We start from the raw sequence: 24393 nt of genomic DNA, 5'->3' as shown, positions 1-24393 counted from the left end.
TATCCCCATAAAATTGTTTTTTATAATTTACCTCTGTTGTCTAGGTGCTGCAACCGTGTATATGTATATAAAATTTAGCAAGAGCCATTCTATTGTCAAAATAAAAAAAAAACCTATTAATATACAAAAAGCTTTTGTCTTGTATTTGAATGACTCACTTCAATTGAGTTCAACACAAAACTCACGCTTTTTTGAAAAAAGAAAAACTCCGAAATTTTCCGGAATAGAAATTTTAATCAATAATTATAATTACTTTCCTATACAAATCTTCTCACTTAGATTCAACTAAAAAAAATCACTTCCAATCGTCACTAGAACTTATTCGCTCGGCGGCTAAGACGGAAAAGATCGAGTCGGTTTCGTTTCGTGAATTCGAAACCTATCGAATGTTCTAAAATGTTATTTTCTGTCCTTTTTCCTTACTGCTTCCAGTTTCACGAATATTGTTCGTAACGCCGCGCCATATTTGAAATATGGAGTCTTCAACGATTATTTTATTTAAGTCTGATCTCATCTAGGTTGTCTTCTACTATGCGTCTACTCTACTTAACTCTATTTAGAACGACTACGCTCGTTTCAAATTGATGCTAAATTATCCATTTATCACATTGTTTTTTATGTAAAAACAAAAGTTAATGATTCTGAAATACGTCATTGCACTTCTGACTGTGCATTCGTGTTGATGGAAAGCTATCTGAACCAGGCCTTTTAAAAAAATTCTCAAACTCCAGCTGCAAAGCTACGAGTTGAAAAATTATATCACGTTTTGTAAGTCCTTCCAGTATGAAGAAATTCTATTCAAGTTGAATATCTTATATTCAGAGAAGTTCTCCTGAAATAGTGAAACCCATGGGATTAGCTTCCATATTAGTTTTTGGACCCGCAGCTATGGAGATGAGATTTTTATGGTTCGGGGAGAATGTTCTCAAAAACGCCTTGTTCAGATAGCTTAACATCAACACAAATGAACAGTCAGAAGTGCAACAAAGTACTTTAGAATCATTTACTATTGCTGTTTATTTGTTATTGATAAAGTTTTAGTAGAAATTATAGGAAAACAGTTAAGTAAGGGGCAGGACTACAATGCCAAAGTACTTTAATAACATCAAGTCAAGTTAGCATTTGACCTGCTAATTTGAGAGTAAATTGCTTCACAAATAGGAATGAATTATTTTGATATTTATTTTGCGTCAAAGCAAGGTCGATTTGATCGGAAAAAATTGCGATTATCTCGAATTTCTAGACTAGGACAAGCAATTTGTATGTTAGTAACGAAAACTAATTAATTTTCACGCGAAATAGGTTTTATCAGATATGTAGACAACCAGAGTTTCTCAATTTCTCTAAAATAACATGATCAACAGGAATCCCACGAAGCTCTATATTCAGGAAGATATATTTTCGCAAGTTCTTCGATCCAGTATGTAAGCTTAATTATACTCAAAATGATACAACTTGTTGGACATTAGTCATAATATTCATTCACACACACACACACGCTGGCATACTTCAGTAATAATTATTCCCGTAAGGATAGGGACCACCCTGGGGTGGTTGATGCGGGCCAGCGTTCTGTGGCCAGCCGTACGGCATCTGCTGTTGCTGGTGCGGACCGCCAAACTGTCCGCCGTAGACTGCCTGTTGTTGGGGATGTGGTGGCCTCTGTTGCTGAGGATGTGGTGGTCGCTGCTGCTGATGCTGGTAGTAATACGGCATACTGTTCATGTTGTTGTTCCCGGGCTGAGTGTGTGGGAATTGGGGTCTATTTTGATTCATAAAACTGTTGTTGTTACCGCCGCCAGTGACAGGTATTTTCTTCGGAGCTCCAGCATAGGAATCGCCGTAAGCGGGATTGGGAGGATTGCTCTGCCGCAAAGGCTCAGCACTCTGTCCGATGGTCGAAATGGGATTGCCATAATTTGTGGGAGAATTTTGCGCGACCGATGCTGGCTTTTGCTTCAGTGATCCCATCATATTGGCAATAACGTTCTGCGGATCCAGTTGGTTAGTATTCAGTTCATTGCTGGTTCGAGAAAGGTTTGAGTTTCCATCTTGGTGATCGCTGGCGAAATCATTTCGACGGGTTGAACCTTGCAGGCTGTTGCTGTTGCTTTGCGTCGGTGGAATGGTGACGTTTTTGGACGCGGCTCGAACCACGTCGTCATAGCTATAATCATCTTCGTCTTCCGAATCAATCAGTTTCTTCTGTGAGAATGGCTCTGGTGATTTTCCGTAAGAGCTTGAGGCTAGTGTTTTGGTGGGATTGGACTGTGGTTGTCGACTGCCTTCGAAAGCTCGTGCATCATTATCGAAGCTACCGTCGTCCATATCGTAGTTCTGATCGTCTCTGTCATTGTCTTGGTCGTCATCTTCATTGAAAAAGTTACCTCTCTGCCGGCTGCTGCTGCTTGGTTCGTCGTCCAAATTTACATATCTCCGCAGTTTCTCCACCCGAACCGGATCTGTTTTCTCCAACTTCTTCAAATGAGTGATTAGATGTAGTTGCTCCTCGTTGGAAAGATCTTTAAAATTCTGCAGCAGTGTTTGCAAATCCGAATCCGTTAAACCTTCCAGAGCATTGGCTTCGGTGTTGTCAACCTCCTTTAAATCTTCAGTGCGACGACTCGAGTTTTCGGGTCTCCTCGATCCTGTATCTTGCTTTGGGGCTTCTATCTGATTGAGAAACACGTTGGTCGTTACAAGTTTATCTTTTTCTTTCGATGCTTCCGCCATGGCTACGTACACATTGATCAACTGTTCCAATTCGGTGCTAGTGAAGTCTGTTTTACCTTGCGCCACAAGGGCTGCAGCCAATTTTTGAGCTATGGCTACTTTATCAACACCTCCAGCGGCCAGACCTAGCGATGTGCTGGGTTCTGTAATTTGCTCATTGTTCTCTGGTTGAGCTTGTTTTTCCTTCTTGGAGGCTTCGTGAATCAAGCTAGCGATGTTCTTTATAGCTTTCTTGATCGGTACGATCTTCGGAAGTTCCACCATTTCAGCCATCAGGTGACCTTTGAGCTTCTCTTTGACCGTCTCCAAAAACGTACAATTGTCTTCGTTGAGTAACAAATCATCGGCGGAGTTCGCTTTGATTTTTTCCAAAGCAAGCGCTTTCGAGAGGAGATCGATTACCTTCGGACCCAAGCTGCCCAAAAACTCTTCCAACGCAGTCAGCAAACGACACACCGTAACGAAATTGAGCGGACCCGTATCTTCGTTACTGAACTCAGTGCGCACAAACACCTTTTTGTTTGGACCGTAGTAATTCTTTGCCCATTCATCATAATCGTGCGCATGTTTTGCATAGGCAGCGGACCTGTGATAAGCCTTTTCACGCTCCCGGTCTCGTTCCCGCCCCACTTCACGCTCTCGATCACGGTTGTAGCTTGAACTGTGGCGCGAACGTTCATCCAATTCTTCGTCGCTGAACGGACTAATGGATTTCTTGCTTCGGCTCTGTGCCTTCGGTTTGGTTGAAGGTACCTTCGATATGACGCTCATCCGCTCGTCATCACTGGATTCAATCATTTCGACCAATTGCTTTTTCTTGCTGGTCATTTTCACTGCGTACTGTTCCTTAAGAGATTTAGTGCTCTCCGGCTCTTCTTCGGGCAAGTTCAGCTTCTCTTTGATTTCGGCCTTCTTCTTGTCGATCTCCTCGTCATGCAGTTCCCTCATCCGCTTAGTCCAGAATTCGATCCATTCCGGTCGGAAATCATGCTTCGATGGATCTTTCTTCTCGGCCTGCAGCTCTTTGTATCGACGGTTCCAGAACTTCTTCCACTCCTCCGGATACATCGGATGTTTCTCCGGATTTTTCTCATGCTCTTTGAATATTTTGTCGATTTGAGCCGCTGCGATCTCAAGCGAGCAGCGATATTTTTCCCACTTGTAACGCTCGTGGGCAATTTCCGACGCTTGCAATGCAAGCTCCTTCGGTGTCGGAAGCTTAATACGCTTGTCCTGTTCCGGCGAAAGGGACTTCCTGTCACCGAATCGTAGCGGTGAACGGTCATTGCGGACCGGACTTCGTCGTCTCGTCGTTGGACTTCGAGAGCGCCGTCTCGGTGGCGGACTACGAGATCGCCGTCTCACCGGAGAGCTACGGTTACGGGTACGCTGGTCGTAGCGACTCCGAACTGGACTGCGGCGATACGATGGCAGCGGACTGCGTCTGATTGGACTCCTACGTCGAAGAACCGGGCTGCGACTACGGCGGCGATCTGGACTGCGACGGCGCTCGACACTACGTCGGCGTTCGAGACTCCGACTACGACGGCGTTCCGGGCTACGACTACGTCGGACTGGGCTTCGCCGATGGTCTACTATATGTCGGGTTATGTTATGTCCAGGACGCGGTTTTTTGGCTGCTGCCGAGCGGCTCGGTTGCTCGGTCTTGGAGTCACTGGAAAGAACAAACAAACATTTCATATAAAAAAAATCTGGAAATGTGGTTTAAGTCAACGAAATATTGTCGTAAAGAAAATTATGAGGAGGGGCCAGTAGCGATCCGAAATTCATCCGTTTATATATTAATTCTTCATTCATTTCATATATCAATAGAAACTTTATAGCCCTTACGATATTAATGAAAAATTTAGATCAGTATAATCAGTATAACCGCTCTTCGTGAGTTTTGATAGTTATAGCATGAGGCTACTGAAGTATACCTAGAACGGCTGAGTTGCATAAAACGAATTTTCTATGGGATTGGCATGACCCCCTCAAAACTTAATGAAACTTTCTGGGCGTGAAGACCTTACCCAATTAAGCAACTTCACATACTTAGTTTTCCGAAAATTTATCTAGACTAATATATGAAAAGGGCTAAATATTTTTGATCATTTTTTTATAAAATTTCTCGAAAACAGTAAGTCTTACAAAAAAAGTGATCTATGGAACAGTTGTATGAAAATTATTGAATTTTCAGAAAAAATATTTTTTGAAATCGAATTCAAGAACTAAAAGTCGATTTTCTCAAAATGGTCATCTCAGATAGATAAATATGTTCCCTACAACTCTTCCATACATCGCAACTTGTGCATATTTAAGGCAAAAAAGTTTTCCTAACAAAAACTTTTTCAAGATTTTTTCTCGAAAATATTCTAATTTTTTTTTGTGTACAGGTATAGAAAAAATCAATAACAGGTAGAGAATGGATTTATGGTGACCCTCGGATGCTAAAGTTTTCAGTTTTCAGCTTGTTTTTGTAGTCGAATACAATATGTTTCAATTCAGAGAGCAACCACAGCTCTCAAACAAAAGCCATCTGCCAAGAATCTCTTGATCGATCGGTCAGGTATCAAATAGTTGTTGTAAATTTACGTATCACTGTAGATATAATAATAATAAATGGATTGTATAGATAAATAATACAAGCAGTGATGCCAAACTATGAGATCGAAGTGTTCTACCATGTATTGAGGCCAGTAGAAAACGAAAAACACATTAGTTTCAACGTAAACGTGGAAGATTTCGCGTGTACAGTGCTGCACTCATGGCCCCAGCGGAATCATTTTTGAGTGCAGCACGGCACTCATGGCTGTCTAAGTGTTAATCTACAGATTTGAAATCTCCTCTATGTTCGTTTTTTTTCGCTACACTGGTTATGTTTATCAAATAAATTACTAATTAGATGATCGACCAACTCAAACCTATGTAGGGAAACGCGGCGAAACCTTTATTATTTTAATAGGTCGGTGTAGGCGTTTGGGACATACCATTGGACATTTCATCGGAGACACACGTCGTGAAAAGAAAAGATTCGTTGTGGTAGAACGTTTTGGCATAAAGCCATGTTGATCTATCGAAATGTGATACTTGCAGTGGGAGAATATCGGTCCTATAGCCACGAGTTCGAAAAGTTTGAAACCCTTGTTCAGGGTAGAGATTCCTCGATAACTGTGAATGTTCCTTTTGTCGTCTTTTTTTGTGAACCGGAAAAATGTATGCTCTCATCCAGAGCGAAGGGAAGAACCCCGTCGGAAAAAAAAGCAGATTAAATATCCTATTGGAAGCAACACCCATAATCCACAGCAAAGCACATTTTTCAGAATCAATGCTGATTCCACCCAGTCTAACGATGATTCGAGGTTTTTTTGTTGTTGTTTGTTGAAAGCTGATTCCAGTATTAGAACATCAACAGCGATGCGGAAAAAAGAGTTGCTCTGAAGAGGAGTGCCGTTGATATTCAGGAAGACTCTCCTTTGAGAGAACGCTTGGAAACTCCGCTGACAAATGGTTACAAATCGCTTGAACACAAGACGCTCCTCGTCCCTATTTGAATATAGATGATGGAAATACAGTCTCTGTACGTTGCTCATCGACATACCGTTTTGTCTCAAATTCCGAACACTTAAGTTTTATTAGCCATTAATTTATTTATATTGATACATCATCCCATTGAGGAATTAGATCTTTTTCACAATGTTGTGCCAATAAACTCGGTCCATGGCCGCAGTTGTTCAACAACTGGCGGCACCAATTCTTCCCGAGTCTTGCTCCACCTAAACCACCTTGTTCCCACCGGATTCGATGCGAACGCTATCTCTGCAGGGCTATTCTCCGGCGAATTTGCAACATATGATTTGTAGGTGGTCCACTGGCGGAGCTCATTGTATGCGCGACTTCCGTTGACTATGCGTCATCGAATTTCACAGCTGTTGTTGTTGTCAGTTGTTATCAACCACAAATTCCTCGAACACTTCGAGCTCGTCGCCGTAGATCACAACACCAAAAAGGATTCTGTTTCGATCAGCCCCTTCTGTTAGAATGTATTTAGTCTTAGACGCGTTGTTCCCAAGCCCTTTCAGTCCTGCTTCATCTTTTAATCTGGTATACAATTTGCATGTGTTCTTCCGGCTAGACATGTTAAAAATCGTGCCCCGCATGTTGAAGCCAGCTTTCCGTATAACACCTACTTGCGCTATGTTGAAGAGCAGACAGGAGAGTCCATTGCCTTGTCGAAGTCCCCTGTGAGTCTCGAATGATCCCGACAGATCGCTTGAGATCCGCACCGCACACAGTTCATCGTAACCTGAATCAGTCTTGTCAGCATAATTCTCTATAGCTGTCGTCGGTCGATTGCGGCTTTGAAGTCGATGAAGATGTGATGCGAAGGGACCTGATAATCGCGGCTCTTTTGGAAGATCTGGCGCAATGTAAAAATCTGTTCCGTCGTCGATCAACCGGACATCAATTCGGCCTGATAACTTCCCACAAATTTGTTTACTATTGGCGATTGACGCCGAAAGAGGATTTGAGACAGAATTCTGTAGGCACCATTCAGGATCGTGGCTGCACGGTAGTTGCCACAATCCAGACCTTTTTATAGATGGAGCAGTTAACCCCATCTTTACTTTCACTTCGTCTTAGATTTAAAAAAACATCTCACAGACTGACAAATCTTAAATACTACCTAATATTCCTAATTCTACGTTTAAAAACACATTTAGATACATTAAAATCAAAGTGACATTGAACTTCATTAAACGCACGGAAGCAGCTGGACAAAGGACAGTTTTGCCCGTACGACGTTGTATGCGGCCGTATCGCCAATAGTTGTCTTTCGCGGAGCTGTCTGGTGGGAGCGTAAAACCGTATCTCGCTGATCAACTCCGCACAGTCGATGTTTCTGGACAGTAAAGCAAAGACAAACAGACGTTGAATTTTCTTCCGCCTCGCCGAAAGCGTTTCTATATCAATAAGCATGCAGCGACTCTCGTAATCAGGAAGATGAGCGGGATCATGTCTTAAGGCGTAGCGAATAAAACAGCGTTGCACTTTTTCGATCCTGATGATGTGCGTTGTATGGTAAGGAGCCCACACGCATGCTGCGTATTCAAGGACACTTCGAACCATTGAGCTGTACAGAGCCTTCAGCGTGTACGGGTCACGGAAGGACTGCGTGTTCCGCCGGATAAACCCTAGAACAGCGTATCCTTTTGCGATAACGTTGTTGATGTGTTCGGTAAACTTTAGTTTGATGTCGAGAATTACCCCGAGATCTCGAATGGAGTTAACGCGATCGATAACAGCAGAACCGATGATGTAGTCATGGGACAGAAACGATTGGCGCCTTGTAAATGTGATTGTCTTGCACTTGCTGATGTTCAACTCCATGCCATTATCAGCACACCATGCAACCAATTCATTCACGTCAGCTTGTAGAGCACAGTAGTCCAATATGGAAGAGATTTTCCTAAATACTTTTAGGTCATCAGCGTAGAAAAGCTTACCAGACCTCAGCCGGCTGGCGAGATCATTGACGAAGAGAATGAAAATCAAGGGCCCAAGAACGCTCCCTTGAGGGACGCCGGATAAAATATGATATGTACGGGAACGAGCACTTCCAACTCTCACGAAAGCTTTTCTATCGGTTAGATACGATCTGAGCCACTCAGTTATCCATTCAGGAAGTCCAATATGTTTGAGTTTCGCGATAGCCAGTTCGTGGGGGACTTTATCAAAAGCTTTCGAGAAATCAAAATAGGTAGCATCTACCTGACTGCGACTTTCTACAGTTTCCGACAGAACGCTCATGTAACTCATCAGATTTGAAACGGTTGAACTTTTCTTCGCAAAACCATGTTGAGCATCAGTTATGAACGAACGCACCGCATTGAAGAGACTCCAGTGGACGAGTTCTTCAAAAACTTTAGCAATGCAGCATAGTATCGAGATTCCTCGGTAGTTACCAATGGCGTGAACACTACCAGACTTGTGGATTGGAGTGATCGATGCCATCTTCCACACCTCTGGAAACCTACGCTCGCTCAGGGAACGGTTGAAGATTGTGCTGATAGGAGTTTTCAATGCATCTGCACATTCCTTTAGAAATGCTGGAGGTAGACAGTCTGTATCGGCACCCTTGGAAGCGTCAAGGTTTTTCAAAACTGCAGCTACGTCATTTGGAGCGAAAGTTAATAGCGGAAGGTTTATGTCAAACGATGGAATGTTTCGACCAGCCGCTGAAAAACTGGGAGTGTCACGATTGTGCACGCTACTAAAAAAGTCAGCGATATTCTCGGGCGAGTCCGCAGTAGCTCCATCATGCGTCATTCGTGAGGGAATTCGAGTAGTATTTTTAAGGTTCCTAATGTAGGACCAGAAAGATGCTGGATCACGTATCAAGTTTGATTCGGTGCGGTTGTTGTAACTTCGAAACGCGTTTTCTTGACATTCATTGTAGAGCGTTTCAAGGTGTTTTAATCTATCCCTGTTGCACGAAGATCTTTCGCGGAAAAAACGTTTACGTGATTTCCGAACGATATTACGAAGGTGTCGTAGTTCTGGTGTCCACCAAGGGAGTTTTGAGTGAACTGCGGAACTCCTGTGTTTTCGTGGAACTTGATCGTCGAGTATGCCAAAAACCTTTTCATAGAACAGTGCAGCTGTCTGGTCTGTGGATGCGTCGCCGAGTATAGCATCCCAGTCAACCACCGCAAGCAGGCCATTAAGCGCTACGAAGTCACATTGTTTAAAATCGAAATCATCAACATCACTTACGCCGAAAAGGTTTTGATTTCCAGTCACGATTTCAAGCCGGAGAACAAACGGGTTATGGTGAGGATCAATTTTTAAAAGCGAAGATGGTGGATCAATGAGCTCTACATAGATAGACGTCCGTTTGCATTACGAACTGAGTTGATTTGGTGAAGTCCGGATGTGAGGATGGATTCTGCAAATGCAATTTCTGATTCGGTAGAGGCGTTGATTGACAGGTAACTGTTGTAGTCGTCTTTCCCCTCCTCCGGTAGATGGTCCATGTCCCAGATCCTGACTAGCAACCGATGCATACACTCTACAAGTTTTTCCGAGCCTTCCTTGAATAGCTCCGCTGCGAGGCCATCCTTACCAGCTGCTTTGTGGTTCTTTAGCTCATTAATGGCCTCCTTAACTTACCAATCGTCGGGGGTGGTACGTTTTCGTTGTTCACTGTACCGGTCCTCTTCAACGCCGTCTTGGTCTCGCCTCGGTCTCGACCAGGCAGAGATAGACGTGAGACGACGACATGAAAATTGAACGAAGGAAGAAGAACGAGAACAATGATTTTTAATAGGGAAACAGTGTGAGTGCCTTGGAGGTTTCAGTTTATCGGATAAGGAAGTTGCTTTGCAGTAGTTGAGCGGAATCCGGCGAGCACACCGGTGGCGGTTCAAGAAACGGACTACATGCGGTTTTGTGTGGGTAAGTCATTCTTTTCATTATTCTATTTCTTTTGTTCAAGTTAAACGCCATTGTAAGCAGATTTACGATAGTCATGGCGTTGTATAGATCTTTAGAGCCTTATGTACCTGGAACATCGTTTTCTAATTATGTAGAGCGCTACGGTAATATTGCTTCGAGTAATTCCATAGCCAAATTTGCGGTTTTTGACGAACTCAAAACATCTTTGTCCTATAATGACATAACAAAGAAGCTTAACCGCATGGGGGCGGGGAAGCGCGAAAGCGCTCCTCTCGTTTCATGTTTGACTTGGTTCATTTTAACGGGGTATATTGGAGGTACAAATTGAAAAAATCTAGATTGTATCGCTTATTGCTCATCTATTTTTCAATGAATTTAAGCATTTTTTTTTGCACCAATCCATCATTTCATATAAATATAACCAATTTTATCCTGACCGTGAGACTTTTGGAGGAAGCAGGTGAAAAAAGGGTGAAAAGGAGTAGCAAAAGAGAAACTATTCATTTTTGAGCCGGTGCAAATAAAATTACGGGCTGTAAGAAAATAGTTTTAAAAGGACAGAGACTCACAAAATTCGTTCCAACAGCATGATTGTACGATATAGTTGACCTTTCACTCACCTCGAAGAAATGCTCTGCACCGAATCGATACTCGAAATGGAGTCCAAGCTACTGCGATCGGCTTTCGGGACACGGGTTTTCTTCTGCGGCGCCTGCACCACCGGTGGCGAAGGATCGCGCTTTGGTTCCGCGGCCGGTAGCGTACCGCCCACGGCGGCCAGTTGCTCCTGGAGCATCTTCTTGTCAATGACCTCGACAAATTTCGGGCCGGTACGCTCGTCGAAATGCTTCTCGAAGATTACCTCCTGGAGATACTTCATCTTGTTCCGGGTATAATCGGCGCAATCGTGGACAGTGGGAGTCAGCCGACCGTGATGATCCTCAATCGCTTCACAGACCGTCTGAATGACACGGTGGATGATTTCCTTGCAGGCGCCGCCCTGCTGCATGCGGTATGGGGCAAGTTCGTTGATAACGGTAGGATAGTGTTTTTCCTGTAGATTTAAGTTCAGCAAATGTTACAATTGTTACGGTTTTCGCAGTTGGTGCGCGTTCTTACCAGAAATTTCACGCGGTGCACGTTTCCGGTAATGTGAACCACAATGGTTCTGGGATCGCCTTTCTTATCGCAAAGTACGCAGTGATAACTAGGTTCTTTAGCGCAGGCAGATGTCAGTTCCATGATATATTCCAAGCCAACCATGGGGCCTTCCTTGAACTTATCGATGGTGAACTGCAGCTCTGCCACCGGTTTCACCTCGTTCTCCATGCCAGGTGGAACCGGTTCTCCACGTGCGATATGCATTTGGACTGTTGAGACAAAATAAAATCAGTAATACCAATATACACTATCCAAATGGATGCGCTTACCCTTTGCGACTCTCGGAGTCATGGAATTGCGGAATAGATCCGCATCAATCACCGGGTGGTTCAACCTGCCCTGATGTTTCCGACCGGCAATATGGGTCTGCAGAACGCGTTCACCCGGCAGATTTGCCACTCCGCAGAGATGACACGAGTAGATAAGAAGGTTCTCTTTGTTGCGTCCATTTCGGCTGAACACCTTTGCTTCGGTGCCGTCGGAAAGGGGTACCGTTGTACCAAGCAGATGTTGTTCTATATCAAGTTCGGCCTGTAGATGGAAGAGAAGAAAGAGAAAAAAAAACAATAAATTAGACGAACGAATATTTTAATTCCTCAAAAGTGCATCCGTTTCTGATTTCATCCAAACATGTTGACGTTGACTGTATCACTTCACTTGCACTGTCAAAACACGATACGAAAAGGTAAACCGTCGTTGAACAATTGCTATCACTATCACTCCCGTCCACGGATTCTGTTTCGACATGTCAGTCCCGGAACTTACCTTTTCGTGGTAATCCAACTTTTTTCGGGAAATATAGAAGAAGAGACGTAATCGATGTGATTAAGAGGTAGACATAACTGAACGTTAATTACCTTGGTTATCGCTGCGTTGGTGTCGTTCTCGTCCACTATAATCACCGGGTCATTCATCGTGTTATTCCCAGAAACTCTTCTCTCAGCGAATGGATTTTAGATCAGGTTCCAATGTTTCTTTAGACTATCTCTCTTTTTGCACTTATTGAACACTAATACACTCGCACGCTTTTTTGTAATATACCACCTTCAACAACAGAACAGTGATTTCTCACTTGACTTGATTCGCTTCGAGGGGTTGATAAATTAGTGGAATGTGTGCTCCACGGCGAGATTCAGAACCGGATAGCAGTCGGGTTCTGAACCTGTAACCTAGCGGGGGCACCCACACAAAAAGTATTTAACTTTGCACACGCACGCACACTACCACGGTTGACAATGTGATCGGTACACGCGCAAATCAACAGCGCAAGGACTACGTAATCGGCACTTGACTGTTAGTGATATCTAGATTGACAATCAATCGGTGATTGTTTTAATTTCAATTTTGCAATAATCTGTAAGGAATAGAAGTAAAAGAAGATAAACAGTTATAATCGGGTAGGCATTGACTTTTATTTATTAGAAGAGAACAACAACAACAACAAAAATGTATACAATCTAGCAGAGGGTTACCACCTTATCTAATTTCGCTCCCGAATCTCATACTTACCATAGCAGGGCACCGTTAAAACATTAATCTACCCTTAAATTCAACATTTGAAATACTAACTGTCGCTTCGACGTAAGTTAATATTATCAGGATCATCCTTTATGGCTAGAATCAGTCATCATTTTCTACCTCGGATTTATTACTTACCCAGATTTTATGTTTATTTAAACTAAAGATGATATTTACTAGATGTACAAGTCGGAATAAGTGACTTTTTTTAGCCATGTTGAATGTACTGTTAACAACATTTTATTGGGAAGCATATGTATTCAGTTTTAACGGGGTTTTGAGTGGTTTTTAAATTAAAGTCATTCCTATTTCGATTCCTACGTCGATTCATATGCAATTTCCGCTTACATATGACTTCGCAGGTAACAGTTCGGTTACCTACTAGAAATTGTTCTATAAAAAGTAAAAACAATCCTATCGACAAAAAGTTAAAGAGTAATTGAGGTATTCTCAACTTCCAGTTACCACGGCAGTCATTGAACTCGCTTTCTTTTATCTCTGTTCAAACTAATGTTTTCTATGTTCATCGGAAACGTGCACTACTTAAACTATTGTAAACATTACAAGTGATATTTAGTTTTATATTTGAATGCAATTAGATGCATCGATTAGTCTTCTAACAAAAAAAAAATTAATGAAACTTTGTTTTTACCAAATTTCATCAAATTTCATTCTTTCTTAAACTTAAACTTAAACTTAAACTTGGAGGTTCATTCGCCTCTACCATAGGTCATTGATATGAATGATTCTTCAAAGGATCCCTACACAGTTGCGGAATATCCTAACTTTTTTATTTCCTTTGTTCTATGATTCTTATGTCGCAAGTTTGACCTAGTATTATAATGATGCATATTTCTTCATATTCGTTCTATTCGTTTCCCGAGTAAACTTTTTGATGAATAAAAACTTGTGATAAACTATTTAATACAAAAAAAACAGCTATACAACATGGTGCTTACGGTACTAAATGAACTTTATCTTTATCCACCTTCCCATTTTTCAAGCTGACTCAACAAATTAATGAAAGGGTAATGTGATGTTGGTTTCATAAATTTCAACTTCAATAATTAGATGTAGGGGAGGTGGGGGTAAAACGGACATGTTGAGAAGAACCTTATTATGACAATTATAACGCCAACTTCACTTTAACTCATGTTTCCCAAAACTTTGATGCAGTTTCTTGCAATTCAATATACTGTTTCAGGCCGAAAAGTACAACTTTTGTTTCGATGCGGGTAATATGGGCATGTAGTGAGGGGAAATAGGAACAGGTTTGTAATATATGAAGCGTAAAGTTTTATCTTTTCTTCCTCTGCGAGTAAAAGGTCCCCTTGTTATAAACAGTAGATCATGTTGAAATGTAAATACACTATGGATATACGAATAGATTTAACAATTTAGTGTGATCATCAACATTGTTACAATCCTCATATTCCATCCTTTTCCTGGAAAAATATGTCACCCTTCTACACTCGAGTAGACCGCGAGTAATTAGTTTTCTACCTTACTAACCTTAGATTTAAGAAAATTGTTTATGTATAGTTTTAAAAATATAATTATGAATTCGGCTCCTTAAAACTTATTTAACTGAGCCTGTAAAAATAAACGAATTAATAAAAAAATCAATCGCGAGAGGAATAATTTTATTCAACCAAGGTCTGAACTCATCACGAATGTCCGTTAAATGATGAAAAAACGAATTCATCCACCTAGAAGTGATATCGTGCTTTTCAGCAGTATAAACTGACAGACTGGTTCCAGTCAGCTTCTAAACAGTCCACATTTGGCGGTTTGATTTCCATTTATAGACGCGGAGCATTCCTTAGGAACAGATTAAACAGACCTTTCACAGTCCATCTCACCAATACACTTATTTCAATAATTTAAATTTTCCACTCAAAATCAATTTACTTTTCCGTACATACCTAATATCGCTTCTCTGTTAACTCACAAACCGAAATATAACCATCAGCGAATTGAATTTTGATATTAAACCACTCAAAATGCTTAATATCGAAACATCTAAAATCACATCCACACGTGGAATCATGTATGATTTTCGGTTTTTGTTTCCCTTTTCCACTTTAGATCAGTATTCATTGCCATAGGGTGGCTTAAATATTATAGAATAACATGTAGATGGTGTTCTCATTAACAGAAATCTGAAATTCGAAATGTAACTATACAAATCAACCACCTGTCCATTTTACCCCCACTGTCCGTATTACCCGCGGTTCCCCTATTTTTGGAGTCTTGGAAGAGCCGGCACATCACAAACGACTCATGCGATTGTGAGCAGTGTTTCCCGTTAGGGATGGAAGGATTTCGAAGGCATTTAATGGAAATAAAGAGTTTAAATCAAATCGTTTTCGAAAAGTGTTTCATGAAATCACTAATTGAAATTCGAATGGCGTCATATTAGGCTGTCAAAATAGTCCTGCGGTATTTCCGCGAGGTGTCGTTGTAAGCGCGTAGTTCTAGTTGTATTCACTGTATCGAGTCATACTATAGCTTGTAGGAAAAGTATTTTTGCGCGCACAGTGTTTTGTTTGGTTAAGTCGTTCGTGAGTTATAGTGTCGCAAATATGGTGCAAAATAAAGAGAAAATCCGACATATTTTACAGTACTACTATGACAAAGGCAAAAATAGGAGGCGATCTGGCGTAGTGGTAACATCCATGCCTCTCACGCTAAAGGTCACGAGTTCAATTCTCACTCCCGACATTCTTCCAAAAATGGAAGTAAAAGTGACGAACCAGCCTAATGAGTTGAAAATCACTATAATACAGATATATAAAAAAAAAGGCAAAAATGCATCTCAAGCTGCCAATAAAATTTGTGCAGTTTATGGACTCGATACAGTTTCCATTTCCACCGCACAACGATGGTTTCAACGTTTTCGTTCTAGTGTAGAGGTCGTCGAAGATGCGCCACGCTCCGGATGGCCTGTCGTCGAAAATTGCAACAAAATCGCTGTATTAGCCGAGAAAGACGGGCATAGTAGCAGCCGTAGCATCGGCCAAGAGCTGGGGATAAGTCATCAAACCGTTATTAACCATTTGAAGAAGCTTGGATTCACAAAGAAGCTCGATGTATGGGTGCCACACACGTTGACGCCAAAAACATCTTTGACCGTATCGACGCACGTGAATCGCTGCTGAATTGCAACAAAATCGACCCGTTTCTGAAGCGGATGGTGACTGGCGATGAAAAGTGGACAACGACAACGTGAAGCGCAAACGGTCGTGGTCGAAGCTCGCTGAAGCGACTCAGACGGTGGCCAAGCCTTCATTAACGGCCAGGAAGGTTCTGCTGTGTGTTTGGTGGGATTGTCAAGGAATAATCTATTATGAGCTGCTTCCCTATGGCCAAACGCTCAATTCGGACCTGTACTGCCAACAACTGGACCGCTTGAAGGTAGCACTCATGAAGAAGAGGCCATCTTTGATAAACAGAGGCCGCATTGTCTTCCATCAGGACAACGCCAGGCCTGGAGCTCCAGAAGCTCCAGGAGCTCGGATGGGAGGTTCTTTTACATCCGCCGTATAGTCCGGACCTTGCACCAAGTGACTACCACCTGTTTTTGTCCATGGCGAACGAGCTAGGTAATCAGAAGTTAGCCACAAAAGAGGCCTGTGAAAATTGGCTATCCGAGTTTTTTGCCAATAAGGAAGCGAGCTTCTATAACAGGGGTATTATGAAGTTGGCATCTCGTTGGGAACAAGTCATCGAACAAAACGGCGCATATTTGACTTAAAACAGATGATTATAACTAATTTTATGAACAAATGAAAATTCAAAAAAAAAATACCGCAGGACTTTTTTGACAGCCTAATATGTTATCGATAGCGGATATGTAATTAGAAAAACTATTTCGAGAATATTCGGAATTGTTTTAATCTAAAAATCGATTTTGGGCAGGATAAGATTCGACCGAATCTGCTGATAATAAATGAATAAATTGCATCGAACCGTATGCTGATTATCGGGCGGGAGACGAGAGCAAAATAAAACCGACACGAAACAACGTTCTTCCACGAGTCAGCCACTTACTTCGGTCAGTGCAATTCGCGTTGACGGCGGAATGGTGTCGACATCTGGATACGACATTAGTTTGTATGAGGCCAACTATTCTCTGTCAGATTAGCCGGCCCTAAGGCAGTTTTAAATTGCTAAAATTTATATGAATTTTATTTCTTGGCGTTATTTACCTACTAAAATTACGTTGTTCTGATCCTAATTTAAGCTATTTTCTATTATTTTCCGATATTCTCACCAAAACTTACCATTATAATATAAAATTATCTTCAGACACAATTTTTGTATTTTTTTTCACTACTTGTAAGCAAAAGTGGTTTTTTCATAATTCATAATTTTTATTTTAAAAGTTTGTTCATTTCTTCTGCAAACCCATATTGTCATGCCTACTCCCCCATTCTGTGATACGAAGCTCAATGCCGTCAACGCGGATAGAAAGCTTGAAATCCCACAACGACTGTCATAGGGCGTCGTGCTCAAATTATGTAGAACAAGAGGGAGGGAAGAGGGGTAAAGGTTGCGTTACTTACTGTGTATTAGATAGAAAAATGCGTTACGTAGAGGGGGGAGTGGGTTCAAAATCCGACTTTTTAGCGTTACATAATTTGTGCACGACGCCTAAGATCTAAATTATTCGTAAGTTGTAGAGCAGGGGTTTTCACTTTTTTTAGGACAGAGCACTTTTCATGGAAAAAACATTTGACGGAGCACCTGCATTTTTTAATTAATGAAACAAATCCTATTGCATTGAGATTACCTAACTGGGAACAACTCTATTTCGATTGCTTGTCACAGTTACACGACATCTTACCCGGAGTAAACAAGATGAATCACTATATGCCCAGTGAAGTTAGAATAAAGAATGTTTTTTCAAGGTAAGTTTTCAAGCGGGAGCATTTCTTATAACTTCGCGGAGCACCATTTGAAAACCCCTGTTGTAGAGAGTCCGAATAACTTCTAATCATCAGCTGTATCGAACGGGACTGTTCGTTTGTAACTTGCACTCACGATACACCTTGCATAGTAGAGACCATGGTTTCCCCTTTCGTATTATTGCAGTTCCATATTTTCGACCATTTTTCATCGTTTCGTATTTTTATCATTTTGTACCGTATTTTGAGTATAAAGAAAAAAATGTAATACTGTCATATTATACTACTATTAGTGATCTTTTAAACATTTATTGTCCTTGTCGAAAGAGATGATGTATCTCTGCCACTAATGTTGCTGTTAATTTTGATGATTTTATTAAAATTTTTCAACACAAAATAAAAGCAGTATTTTTGACTAGTGGGGTGCAAAGTGTTCTAAAAAAAATTATTAAAATTATTGGTCGGATGAATATCGGAACTTCTTCATCAGCGTGTTTTATGAGAACAAGCGAAGGTCCGTGATTGCGTAACATTTTAGCATTCCCTGCTCATAATCGGTTCCCTATGGCTAAAGCAATGGTTGACCCGTGTGACTACCATAGGAAGCACAATTCTAAGGGAAACAATTGGAAGATATAGGAGTTGAAACCTCCTGGAAATCTAAGAGTATGAGTTTGAATTGAGCAGTCACCGAGATGGTCTGTGAACAAATACAGTGTTGCTTCGCTTTGATTTAAAGTTCCATCTCTACAAAACCATATTAACTTAGGAATTAAATTTACGTAATCATATCTGACGCAAAAGACATTGTGAAGAAATACTTCAGACAATCCTCTACAGGAGGCTTTCGCGAGTAATGAAGAGGATCGCTTCCACAGGAGTATGGTTGCAAACAAGAAAAACTTTCGGTATTGGATGGGAAACCCACGGGAACCCAATGTACTGTATCTACTCTCTACAAATGCTACAGTAAACATTTTTTTTAATTTAATTTATTTTTAACTGGCTCAGCAACGTTAAGCATCAATGAGTCGTGTTACAGTATACATATTTTGAAGCGTTTCAGTTTTAGTTCGATTTAGCGCATGGAATATTAAAATGGCGACGAAAAGCTCTCTGTCGCATTCCTGAGCGATTGTTTTCAAATATTTTTTCGATTCTCTGAAGTGATTGGACTGAGTATTAGAAATCGTGAATTGTTTATTCATACCCAATAAGTTATAAACGTGTGAGACTAATTTGCAATATGTCCTCTCTCCACAGCGTCCGTATGAACGAGCGCTGCATTTGAATTTCGAGCGAGCGAATTACGCACGCCCTATTCGCAGTGGTATATAAAAATGATACCTCACCACTTCACTCGTTACTCGGATAGAAAACACAGGTAGGTAAGTACAAAAATGCACAGTAGTTTTGACGTAGGACTAGTTGATTCAGGTGCAATACAGGAGACTAAATCTATCAAAACTGGAAAATCCTAATGATACTGCGTTAGAGTACATTGAAAAATGGAAGGATAGTCTAGGAGAAACATAACAGTTTTATATTAAAGTCCATTCCGGAATTGCCAGAGATTCAAATTGGCATTAGTAAAAAAGAACTTCCTTTTTGTATAGATTGTTATTAGGAATTATAATTAATGAGATAACAAAGTTGAAACATATAATCCGTACCAGTTACAAATCGTCCTGTGTTCTCGGAAAAGGAAAACAATTTTCTGAAATTTAAGGAATTCGTGAAGCTTATTGATTATACAGTCATCTCTCCCTAACTCGATATCCAAGGGACCATCGTGTTAGGGAGGTATCGAGTTATGAAGAGTTGACTGTATTTTGTGTTTGGCTGGTAGTAGCGCATCAGTTAAAAGATTTTTCTACGATGATCTATATTTCATCAACAGAAAAGTCACGACATAAACGCTATGATAATTGTCAAACATAACTTTGAAGTGGATTGCGACAAATTTTATGAAAAAATTTCCGAAAATCATAACCTTCTTCGCAAAGTCTGACAATCATCTAAAATTTTCTTCTTTGTAGAGACTAATGCAGGTACATCTTCTTCTTCCTCTTTGTTTTAAAGAGGCTTTAAACTTTCCAGTTCATTCGCCTCTAAACAGGTACATCTAGGAATGTTTGATTGATTGGTTTTGACGTAGAACTACGTCTTTCATTTTTGTACCGGAATGTAAGTTCAAAGTTTCGAAAACGAGAGTGAGGTTTTGGTTTTGTTCTGAAAGTTAATACCTCTTTACCGGCTGAATGGAGTGGTATAATAATTAGTTCATTCAGCTATGAAAACAGGCTATTGAAATCATAACAATCTAGCTCATTGATGATGATTGCTTTTGTGGTGGTCAGAGTGTGTACCCGAACACGGACGCAAAAGAGGCATCTGGAGAAACCGTCATAGCGAATACATGCAGGCTGTGACGAAGGTAATGTTGGCTTGTAGATGCGCACGAACAAAAGAAGATTTGCACATGGGGTTCCCGTGATGCAATCATATCCAAAAGCATCAGTTTCTGTTTTGCTTTCGCATGGAATGGTCATAAGGAAATGTTTGCTTGTAATTGCGGTCGACCGAAGGAAGATCTGCACATTCAGTTTCAGTGATGTAATCGTATCCAAGAGCATCAGTTTCTATTCTGCATCCACGTGGAGTGGTCATGAAAACTCTCGTGTATTATTCTCACGAGAACAAAATAAAATTATGTATCAAACTTCATCAGTTGCTTTTGCATAAACACGCAAACCCGTCGGTTCTTTTCTGGACCACCAACAAGTTCGAAATAGTTGAATTCAATAACATATTAATTAATTACAATTTCATACTCATACTCATCCACTCACACACTAACAAGGAAAACTCTCAGCAATCTTTCCATTATTCATTCATTCTTTGAGAATTGATTCAGGTGCAATATCAAACGAATGATTACAGAGACAGCGGTAGTCCTACGTATACCTTGCTTCTAGTTTTATTTACTCATTGAAATTCTTCAAAAAAAAAATTTTGAGTTTTTTGGGTTTGCGTGTCTCATTTTTATTCCTGAATTGGGTACTTACAAGGCTGCGTCACCGGAGCCGAAATTCGAAAGATAACAATTTTATTTTTCGCACGGGCACTCCGTTATCCTTTGTATTGTTCTTGCCTTGTTGTTTGCACTGTTTTGTTATTTTTAGTGCTACGAAAATGCGTATTTGGGAATTGCGCTATTTACGTATGAACGCCATCGGAGCGAACCGGGCAAACGTTATGCACCAGGCTAACGTATGCCGGACGAAACTAAAGAATTGTCTCCTATGTTTCAAACTAACCGGGCAATCGGTGGAACGCAGGATTGCTTGGGATAGACCGCCGCTTCAGATAGCGGGTCGGCGACCCTAGGATGAATTTCATCACCCTGAATGGTATGGTCAGCCTTGATCTTGGTAGTTCATCGTCCCAAGTATACTGTCTGTGTACATATGAAGAATAAAAGAGCATCGCCTGCTGGAGGTGATTTTCAAATATTCGATTTGAGAGATATACATATTCATTGATGGTTAGGAGCGATTTTTTAACAACCATGTGGACGTCTATGTCAACTAACAAAATTACCGATTAAGTGGCTCAGTGGCCCGCGAATCACTATCAACCCTTTAACGGGCCGTAAGAACTAGGCATGTAATCAACAAAAACGTAAAACAATTAAAAACATTGAAAAAAAGAGCGGAGGCAATATAGCTGCCACCTGCCCGTCTAGCGGTAAATACTTGGTAAAATCGATTTTTTTGTTAGTTTCAACAAAAAAACAACTAATAAAACTCATAATCAGAGACAGCAGGTCTTAAACAGTTCAAATGTATTGAAAACTACAACAAATTGACTGTTTTTCAATAACTTTTCGGGAAATTTGCTCCAGTTGCTCTAAATTGGGAGTTGTTGACACGAAAATGGCTCCAAAATGAATAGTTTTTGATTTTTTTTGCTAGATATCAGGACTAGTTACCATATAAGAAGTGATAATTCATTGTTAAAGAGAAAAAAATAAAATTGTTGGTAGCAACATAGTTGCCACTACCCGTAAAAGGGTTAAATACACGAAAAATCACAGTTTTGAATGGTCAGAGTACGGCTCGAAAATTGATGAAATCGATGATGACATTCCTTTTCAATAAGATTATGTGACAGTGGTAAGCGGTGGTCATATGAAAAATTTGTTCAAATTAAAGATGGCATAAAATATAGCAACAAATGAAGCTGATGAGTCAATTAAAAAATATCCACAGTCTGTTCAATTTTTGAATTCATAACTTCTGTGGTTTACGGATGTATTTTTTTCCGAACGACAGCTCTCATGCTAAATAGTTTATCCATCAAGAAAGTTCAGCAGAAATCGAGCTGAGTAGTAGTCAGATGGTGCAAGGTCCGGGAAGACCTATAGTTTCACTGTGGAACTCGTCGACGCGAATCTTCCGCTCAGGGATAATCGAGGATCCACTGTATTACGTCAACAATGCGATCGTGTTTCGATCATCCAAAATATCTCACGTTCCAATCAGCTAGTTCTGACATCACTCTTAACCTACATGAAAATAAGAACTGCTGAATCCTGCTAATCGCCCTTGTATTTCACATTTGACATCAATCATGCTATTTCAACTGCTATATTCTTCCGGCATGAAAACTAACTTCTAAAGCATAGGATATGTACCCAAAATAGGTAGACTACCCTACCCTAACACCACCAAAGAAATGGACGCCATTGTTATAATCCAACGGAGCTGGCTTAAAATCGAACATTTTCGGTAGTATCTTTGATTATTCCATACACTTAGGGTGAAAAAATAATCTTGAACAATAGAACTACAGTTTTACATTTTATTTACCTGGTTTTGCGAGCTTTTGTATGTATATTTATGAGAAATCGGCACCACGAATCTGCTGCGAACACTCGAATGCAAATTTTTGACACATCATTGACAGCAGCTCGGCGTCTCATTGCCAGCACAGGGTCGCATCGTTTCACTGCACTCGATGCCCAAAATGTTTCAGCTCAAAATCTACTGCGAGAATCGGTTTGTTGTTATTGACGACAAATTGATAGCTTAAAACGAAGCATTTGCGGTTACACGCGAGGGAGCAATAAAATGATAATCATATTACATTTGCCTGCTCGTTACGGTTTCGGACAACATACAATTCGCGATGACAAATGCGCAGTGTAGACGTCTGGTGGCTCATAAATTTTATTTTTGAAGTGTGTTCATTTCACCTGATAATCCATCATAGTCGCTATCGCTTCCCAAATTCGGAGTAGGAAGCTCAATGTCGTCAACACGGATCAACTATGCTCCAAATCACTCCATTTGTAAACACTCCTCGGGACTGTCACTCGAACACTGCCGTTGCCGGTCAAAGTACGTAGAATAGAAGGTAAGTGATATTTTCTGTGCATACACACGGAGCGCGCATGTGATACACACACAAAGAAATTAGGAATAAACTATCCTCAATTTGTTCGATGTTCGGAAGTTTTTTCAATATTTCTTGTTTTTAAAAGTTCAAAAAATCGTACAAAGTGACAAAATCGTAAGTCGACCCGACGATAAACACGATAGTGTACCGCATTTTCACTGCAGGTAAGGTTTGATGTGATTTTTTTTATCGATTTCATACTGAACAGTGTTTGTTTACTTCAGCAATATGTCGAAGTGCCACGTCCCGCGATGCCGGAGCAGAAAAATTTTAAAACTTGGGGATACTGTTTTAACCTATAATCAGCAAAGAAGACATCTTTGTACTGGAGGTAAGTGTGTTTTATATAAATTGTGATGAGATAAACTAATCGGAGATGTTTTCAGCTATCTAATGCATTCGCTTCTTGGATCTTCCTAAACGTTCCGTTCCAATGGTTTCACACAAAATTCCAAATTTATACATTAACTTCTTGCGAAAGTGCAAAAAAAATTATTTGCAATCAATTCGGAAGATGACCCGGCGTGGAGGAAATGTTTTTCTCGTTTTTCAGAAACGCCAATTTGGTCCCGGCTGAACGGCTGAACACTCCAAACCGAAACCATTGAAAGCGTCGCGATGATTCTTGATAGCTGCTTCAATAAAAGAGAAAAAAAAATCAGCAGTGTGGGAGTTAATCTTTCATCATACTATCAACGACACGAAACGAAACTGCTTCGATATAACCTCTCCACACATTTGTTCATCGGTTATTTTTGGGTTATTTTCATAACACAGGTGTAGAGGCGAATGAACTGCAAAGTTTAAAGCCTCTTAAAAACAAAGAAAGAAAGAAAGTAACACAGGTGCCATAATTCCACTTTTTTCTATTTTAAAATGATTAAGTAAATTGCTATTTCATCATTTAGAAACATATTTTGAGACAGTTCTTTTGTTACAATTTAAAAAAAAAATCAAAAATGTTCAAATTTATATGGATTCGATGGATGGTTTATTACAATTTTTTGCTTTTTTCCTTTGCCTACCACTACTTGAACAAAGCAGGGAGGAGACCACCTTCTATTCTACCTACTTTGGTTGCTGGTAGAGAAGGTCAAACAAGAGAACAGCAGCGAAACTATAATCAAAACAAAAATCTGAAAAACCGAAC

At 40.5% G+C, this 24393-nt stretch overlaps 1 protein-coding gene and 1 long non-coding RNA gene across 8 annotated transcripts; one reads left to right on the top strand and one right to left on the bottom strand.

Annotated features, from left to right (window-relative positions):
- Nucleotides 1–1367: 1367 nt before the first annotated feature.
- On the bottom strand, nucleotides 1368–23161 carry LOC129777933 (uncharacterized protein CG7065-like). 5 transcript variants are annotated; one of them, XM_055784530.1, is made up of 7 exons: nucleotides 22655–22968; nucleotides 12210–12706; nucleotides 12118–12135; nucleotides 11622–11883; nucleotides 11311–11561; nucleotides 10812–11245; nucleotides 1368–4408 (listed from the first exon to the last, which is right to left on the bottom strand). In XM_055784530.1, exons 2-7 carry the CDS (start codon nucleotides 12264–12266, stop codon nucleotides 1510–1512), a joined length of 3921 nt encoding a protein of 1306 aa, XP_055640505.1. In that variant the 5' UTR covers nucleotides 12267–12706; nucleotides 22655–22968; the 3' UTR covers nucleotides 1368–1509. The 5 variants fall into 5 exon arrangements, with proteins under 5 accessions (XP_055640505.1, XP_055640507.1, XP_055640506.1 ...); XM_055784532.1 differs by lacking the exon at nucleotides 12118–12135 and having other exon boundaries at nucleotides 22655–22967; XM_055784531.1 differs by lacking the exon at nucleotides 22655–22968 and having other exon boundaries at nucleotides 12210–22623.
- Nucleotides 22850–23995, top strand: LOC129777942 (uncharacterized). Of its 3 annotated transcripts, XR_008743329.1 has the most exons (4): nucleotides 22850–23201; nucleotides 23329–23407; nucleotides 23468–23574; nucleotides 23630–23995. It is a non-coding gene; the product is annotated as an uncharacterized LOC129777942 (long non-coding RNA). The 3 variants fall into 3 exon arrangements; XR_008743328.1 differs by having other exon boundaries at nucleotides 23329–23574; XR_008743327.1 differs by lacking the exon at nucleotides 22850–23201 and having other exon boundaries at nucleotides 23214–23407.
- The last annotated feature ends 398 nt before the right edge of the window (nucleotides 23996–24393 follow it).

The sequence above is a fragment of the Toxorhynchites rutilus genome, chromosome 3 (assembly GCF_029784135.1).
Source record: "Toxorhynchites rutilus septentrionalis strain SRP chromosome 3, ASM2978413v1, whole genome shotgun sequence".
Taxonomy (NCBI): domain Eukaryota; kingdom Metazoa; phylum Arthropoda; class Insecta; order Diptera; family Culicidae; genus Toxorhynchites; species Toxorhynchites rutilus.
This window is presented reverse-complemented; position numbering and strand designations above follow the sequence as displayed.

Bases quoted from the DNA above. Each gene is read 5' to 3' on its own strand.
- LOC129777933 (XM_055784530.1), bottom strand. From the start codon at position 12,266: ATGAATGACCCGGTGATTATAGTGGACGAGAACGACACCAACGCAGCG. The intron at 11,246-11,310 runs GTAAGAACGCGC...TTAAATCTACAG, and splicing joins TGCACCGCGTGAAATTTCTG to GAAAAACACTATCCTACCGT. The intron at 4,409-10,811 runs GTGAGTGAAAGG...TGTTCTTTCCAG, and splicing joins GTGCAGAGCATTTCTTCGAG to TGACTCCAAGACCGAGCAAC.